The sequence below is a fragment of the Prionailurus bengalensis genome, chromosome E1, assembly GCF_016509475.1.
Source record: "Prionailurus bengalensis isolate Pbe53 chromosome E1, Fcat_Pben_1.1_paternal_pri, whole genome shotgun sequence".
Taxonomy (NCBI): Eukaryota; Metazoa; Chordata; class Mammalia; order Carnivora; family Felidae; genus Prionailurus; species Prionailurus bengalensis.
This window is the reverse complement of record NC_057347.1, coordinates 2403516-2410065: the sequence shown is the minus strand read 5'-3', so window position 1 is coordinate 2410065 and position 6550 is coordinate 2403516. Positions and strand designations below refer to the sequence as shown.

Genomic DNA, 6550 nt, shown 5'->3' with positions numbered 1-6550 from the left:
GGGGCCCCGCGCGCGGCGGGCGGGTGCCCGGTGCGCCTGCGCAGTAGGCGGCGGCGGCAGGGGGAGGTGGAGGCCGTGGAGCGGCAGCGGCAGCAGCGGGTCCCGGGACTGAGGCAGCAGCGGGGGCGGCGGCAGGCGGAAGCTGAGGTGACGAAGGCAGCGGCGGCGGCGGCCGTTTCCCTCACGGTGGCGGAGACCAAGGCGGCGGCGGCGGACGGGGAGCGGCCCGGCCCCGGCCCCCTGCTCGTTGGCTGTGGCAGGGCCGCCGTGGGGCCGGCCCGGCTCCCGCCCCCCGCGGCTCCCCCTCCGGCTCCTCCCCCGGGGAGACGCCGGGGGCCCGGCCCGGCCCGGACTCAGACCGCCGCTGCAGCCGCCGCCGGGGCAGTCGGAGGCGGCGGCGGCGCCATGGGCGGCCTGGCCTCCGGGGGGGACGTGGAGCCGGGACTGCCCGTCGAGGTGCGCGGCTCCAACGGGGCCTTCTACAAGGTGAGGCGGCGCGCCGGCCGGGGACACCGGTCTTCGGCGCCCTCCCCCCCAGCCAGGGAGGGGGAGAGTGGGGCGGGATCGCGCCTCTGGAGCGAAGTCCTGGCCCTTCGAACCTTAGACCCACGCTCCCACCCGCAGCCCTCCCGGGGAGACCTCTGGAAGTTCACCCCCTTCCTCCTATTTTTGGTCTCTCTATTAATTACACCTGCTCTTGACCCCGGTCTGGGAGAGAATGAACATCAGTGTTCATTATTGTGCTTGGATCGGCGTCCGGCCCCCCCCCCCCCCCCCCCCGCAACGGAGACCCCATTTTCCGCGCTTCTCATTGACTTTTCTTGTTTCCTAGTAGGAGAGACCTACCTTAGACCTGAATCACATCCCACCCCCCACCCCCCTCTTCCGCACGGTCCAAGCACATGGAGAATTCTCTTTCTTCTTCTTCCCTATTACCCCCTTGGGAAGGCCGTCCCATATTAGATCCTTTTATCTTGCTCACAGAGGCCTCTGCCTCCTGGCCCTGGAAGACTCCCCCCCACTTTCGTGTTACGTCTCTGCTCCCAACCCAAGGAGAAACGGTCGGAATCCATTTGTGACATTTGCTATCTTTGACCTCGGCAACTCTGGGTTGTGCCGGTCAAGTTCCCTCCTAGCCGTAAGGTGGCATCTTTTCACGAGCCTCTTACCCCACCCCTTTATCCCAGGGCTAGCCGCTCTCCGGTTCTATGGGGTTGGGGTTCTTTTTGTCATCTCATTTTGACCTCAGATGTCTTGAGATCGTTCTTGTAGGTTCTTCGCATCTCGGCGGGTGCAGGCTTCGTGTCCACCATCTGTAACCTCTGAAGGAGGGGGGGGGGGAATGTGTGGGGATTTTCCTTAAGGATCTTAAGGGTTTCCACTTCTGGAAGACTTCTTGGCCGACTCTCTCAATTTGGGAATCGGATCCGCCTTCTTTTGGACAAGGGGGTTGTAAAGGGTCCTTGTTTGGTTCCTTACAACTCCTTTACTACCTAACCTTCTTTATTCCGAATCCATTTTCTAGGACTTTTTTTTTTTTTTTTTTTTTCTCCTTCTTCCCCTCATTTAGATTAAGCCAGAGGGAGACTCCTCTTGCCGCCCAGGAATTTTTCTTTGTGTGACTGTTGTTATTTTGAGCCTCTTTTGGACTTTTGTGCCTGGAGTCGCCGCAGAGACTTTTCTGATTTCCCCGCCTTCTTTCATTTTGCCCTGAGGAGCAACAGCAGAGGTAGCTTCTTGTAACACCACAGGTCTGGAGAAGGGCCCCCTTTCTTTCACTTCTTTTCGTGCCTGCTCTCCCTTAGTAGATCGCTCCACCTTCGTGCCCTTGGACGTGACTTTCTCCGGCTCTTCTCCTGTGAAGGCGTGTAGGTGGAAAGGGTCTCGAATTTGCCCTTGGAGTGGAAGGTTTCTGCCCCAGCTTCAGGTGATCAGTTCAGTGCAGCCTTTGTTACCCACCCTAAATGCCTGTGCATTTCTGCCTGGCCTCCCTCCCCAGATTTCTTTATAGTCAGTGCCTCTGGCTACTCTTATCTGTCTTAACTTATCCTATCAAGTTCAGTCTTTGGCGTTTTATCCACCACTTCTGTGTTCCAGTGTATTCCCCCAGGAACCACCTTATTCCAAGTCTGAAGGAAACTCCCAGAAGATCTCTTCTGTCATCTTTTTGTGCATACTTTTCTAACATGGGACTTTTTCTTCTAGCCTGCCTCCACAGCATTTCTGTTTTCTTTGGCAAAAGTCTCTAATTCCTTTCCGATTCCGATCGAGTACATTTGTCTCTTGTCTCCTTCTTCTTCAAACTTGCGTTACCTTTGTTGAAAGGCCCTGCCTGCTAAGATTTTAGCCCCGTGTTCCCCACTGTTTTGTCCTTCGTCCTGGTCTGTCCCACTCCTAAACTCTGGGTTCCAAGAAGTGATGCTTAGTGTTTGAGATTGAGAGACGACGTTTGCTTTTGTTCTAGGAAGCATAGGAGCTGAGCATCGCTGGGAAAGATTGGTATCTAGTTCAGATTAACTGTGTGAGACGAATGGGAAGGGAGACGTTTCCCTCTCCACGTGTAAGCGTCAGACTGAAATCTCTCTCTGAGTTTTTCCTTTTTTCCGCTGTGGGCTGTGGCAGTGATGGGCTTGGGAGAATCAGGGAGAGGATATTTTGAAATCAGAGAGTAGAGTTTGCAGTTGAGCTGAAAGCCAGGTGATGTGGGTTTTCTGTTCGGGCCACGTTAGCATTTTGTGCCCTGTGGCACAGTTAAAAACAAACAGACCCGTAAATTCAGACTAATCTTTCTTCAACTTTTCAGTGCCATATAGATACTTAGCCATTCTGACCTTGCTACTGATTTAATATTCATGACTCAGCAAACTTTGGTGTGGGTCAAAGAGTGTTTACCATGTTTCTAGAATTCTGAATTTGGGAAGGCCCCTTTCTCCTGTCTTAGAATTGGGTCCTGCTGTTGATCCTCCAAGTTAGGACGGAGGTCGGGTCTGGGCCCTCGCTTCTCCTGTAGCTATCCCGCCAAGTCTTCTCTTCCAGCTCTTAAGTGTATTTTATTTTCTGAGCTGTACTCTCAGACGAAATGCCTGTTCACCTTTCAGGGCACGGTTTGCAAGTTCCCAGGCCTTGCCTGGGTACCCAAATTTCCATTCCTTTCTCAAGAAATTTAGCATCCTCAGCCTCAACCTGTGGTTTTTACCCAGGCCCTGCCTGCTTTTCTCCCAGAAGTCCCTCCTCTCAGAGCCCAGGACTAGGATGGAGGTGAGGGCTAATTGCATACTTTGTAATCTGAGGAAACAAGCATCTAGAAACCTGGGTCACTCTTCTGTCTGGTCCTAGGCCCTATAAGCCAAAGCCACGATACGCCATGGCCGCCGAATTGAGTCATCTTTGCATCTAGTTGGCCTTGTAGAGATTGACTCACCTGCTCCTGCCCTCACCTGCTTATCTTCTTAATGAGCATGGACTGAGCAGAACTGGGAGCTCACCTTCTTCCACTGGTATCTTTGGAGGAAAACAGACCGGTGATGCAGGTGAGAGTAAGGAGCAGAGAGACTGGGTTGGAATATGAAGTCGAGGAGCAAGCTCGTTTGGGAGAATATTTGAAGGAAAAAGGCCCTGGAAGTATAAGAGTGTGTGGCATTTGGTTGAACTGCTGAGTAATGTGGAGAGAAGCTCTACGTTTCTGCCTTGGGGACGATGGTAGCTGAAAACACAGGGATTGCTACTTCTGCCTGAGGGCCAACCCTGACATATTGGGGGAGAACTGGATCAGGGCTGTAGGCATATCTTTTGCGGGTGAGTATATCTAGGAGTGGGAACCTCTTCCCAAGGGAGAAGACAAGTGGTTCTCTTCCTCTGTCTCTTCCACTGCCTTGTATCTCATCCCTAAATGTTTTGAGAATAGATCTCGCTCTCGCACTATTTTTCAAGCTTGGAGATGGACGTTTTGGACAAAGAATTGGATAAAGTCAGCAGAAGAGGCCGGTTGAAATGTCTCTAGAAATCCAGACAGACCCTCATAAAGGGAGAAAAGAAGAGGGAGGCCAGAGATGCAGTGTGAGTGCTGATGGGAGGAGGACCCAAAAGGCAAGAAGGACTTGGGCAAATAACTGAGGGGCAAAACTGTGTCAGAAGACTTGGCATGGAGAATAGTAGGAGTGGGTATTGATGGAGCTGAATGAAGAGTGGAGAAAACCTGTCTGGGGAGGGGAATGACAGAAGAGTAAAGTACAGGTGAGGGAGAGGCCAGGCGGCCCCGGGAGTATGAAGTTCCCTGGACAGTAGGAGGGTGCAGTAAGATCTATGCCGAAAGAAGGGAAGGGTGGACAGTCAGCAGTACAGTAAGATGTGATTGACCAGTTCTTGGAGGTGCGAGGGAGACGGGTCTGCATTTTTGGTATTTTCTCTCCTGAGCTCAGCTTTTGTGCCTAGCTGCAAAGCTCGGGAATAGTTCTTGTGCATTAGCCTTTTGAAACCCCTAATTTTTAAATTTTTATTTAAAAAATTTTTTTGTTAATGTTTTATTTTATTTTTGAGAGACAGAGAGACAGCATGAGTGGGGGAGGAGCAGAGAGAGAGGGAGACACAGAATCCAAAGCAGGCTCCAGGCTCTGAGCTGTCAGCACAGAGCCCGATGCGGGGCTCGAACTTGCGGCCTGTGAGGTCATGACCTGAGCCGAAGTTGGACGCCTAACCGACTGAGCCACCCGGGTGCCCCTGAAACCCCTAATTTTTAAAAACAGCTTTATTGAGGTATAAACAGCGAAGTACCTGTATTCAAAATATAGTTTAAGTTTTGACATACATGTATCTGTCTAAATATCTGTATAGATCTGTGTCAGACTGTGACCACAATCAAGATATTTCCTTCACTGCCAAAAGTTCCCTGTCAATCATGGATCTGCTTTCTGTCATTAATACATTAATTTGCATTTCCTGATTTTTGAACTAAAGTGAAAAGGCAATTCAGTAGCGAAAGGGTAGTCTTTTCAACAAATAGTGTTCAAATAACTGGCTATTCATGGATAAAAAAATGGCTTTTGATCATATCTCGCACCAACAGAATTCAACTCAAAGTGGATCACAAACCTAAATGTAAAATAAAAACTATGAAACTTCATAGGAAGAAATAGAAGAAAACCTTGTCGCCTTAGATTAGGCAAAGGTTTCTTAGGAAACTAAAAGCTCAATTCTAAAAGAACAGATTGATCAGTTAGACTTTCAGAGTTAGTCCCTCATTTTGAGTATGTGAAAAATCGAGAGAGAAGGCAGAAAAATGGGGGAACACGCAGCCTTGGCCTCTTCAGTGAGGACACAGGCAGTAGGAAGTGGACCAGCTAGTCCGTCATCCCTGTGCCTCTCCCACGTCATGATCTCAAGATTGGGGTTTTCTACGAATTTTATCCTTTTCATATTCATAGCAGTGTATCATAGTCTAGGATGCCAGAATCTCATCACTTAAGTCACGATTTTTCCTTCTGTAAATTGTGTTCATCGTTTTGAACACCAGTGTTCTGATTATCCACTCAGGACCCAGCCGTGAAGGCACCAAGTTTGCTCAGGTCTCTTGCTGCATCGGGGCGCTAGACCCTTCTCTCTCTTGGCGGATCCTGATGTCCTCTAGGTGTTCCAGGACAGCCTCACACTGTCTCATGGGATATTCTTAGCCCTGCTGAGTGTTGTTGGTATTTTAATTGAACTCTGGCAAGTTGCTCAGCACAACAGGAGACAGACAGATAGGGAGGCCCCTGTGGGAGCCATGCTAGACCATCGGTTTCCAAACTGTTCTGATGGAGGTGGTTTGTCCCCCTTCTATTTAACTTCTGTCTCATCTTATTTGTGGATTTTGCCACTTTTCTTTCCATGCCGGTACCATGTCCTTTGTCTCTATCTCAACATTTCGTACTTTTTCCCCAGTACAGGTTTTTCCGGCCCTATCTTTAGATTGCTTCTGTCCCCATCTAATACTCTAGGTAACGGCCTCTAAATATCCGTTCCCTTGATGGCCACAGTGGTGGTAAATTGTCATTTTCTTTCTCTCTTTCTCTTTTCTTTCTTTCTTTCTTTCTTTCTTTCTTTCTTTCTTTCTTTCTTTCTTCCTTTCTTTTCTTTCTTTTCTTTTCTTTCTTTTCTTTCTTTTCTTTCTTTTCTTTCTTTCATCTAATTTGTCCTAAAATCCATTCTAGGGCTTTGTGAAGGATGTCCATGAAGACTCTGTCACCATCTTCTTTGAAAACAAGTAAGACCTTGGGAATAGAGAATGCAGCATACTGGGTCCTAGAAGGAGAGTGGAGAAGAAGGGGTGGCTGAGTCCTATGAGGCCTGTAATAGGTGGGAGAGAGCCAGGGCTTTGGGGGAGGGGCGGTCAACTTCTGTGGATCCCAGGTGAGGGTGGGGGACATTTGACCTAGTATTTAGGTGCTAGCGAGCGACAGAAGACACCAGTATGGAGGAGGACCTGGAATTTAGTCTCTGATCACCAGAGAAGGTGGCAATTGCCCAGAAGAGGCCATAACCACCTCCTGAAAAAACGGGCAAGCACATTGGCCCG

The 6550-nt window shown here is 49.9% G+C and overlaps 1 protein-coding gene across 1 annotated transcript in view; it reads left to right on the top strand.

The window, feature by feature from the left end:
* Nucleotides 1-305: 305 nt before the first annotated feature.
* FXR2 (FMR1 autosomal homolog 2) overlaps nt 306-6550 on the top strand; it is a 14307-nt gene continuing 8062 nt past the window's right edge. Inside the window, exons 1-2 of the mRNA XM_043582951.1 lie at nt 306-486; nt 6186-6238. Of these exons, the coding sequence (XP_043438886.1) occupies nt 406-486; nt 6186-6238 (134 nt within the window). The 5' untranslated portion in view covers nt 306-405. The remainder of the gene's footprint in view (nt 487-6185; nt 6239-6550) is intronic.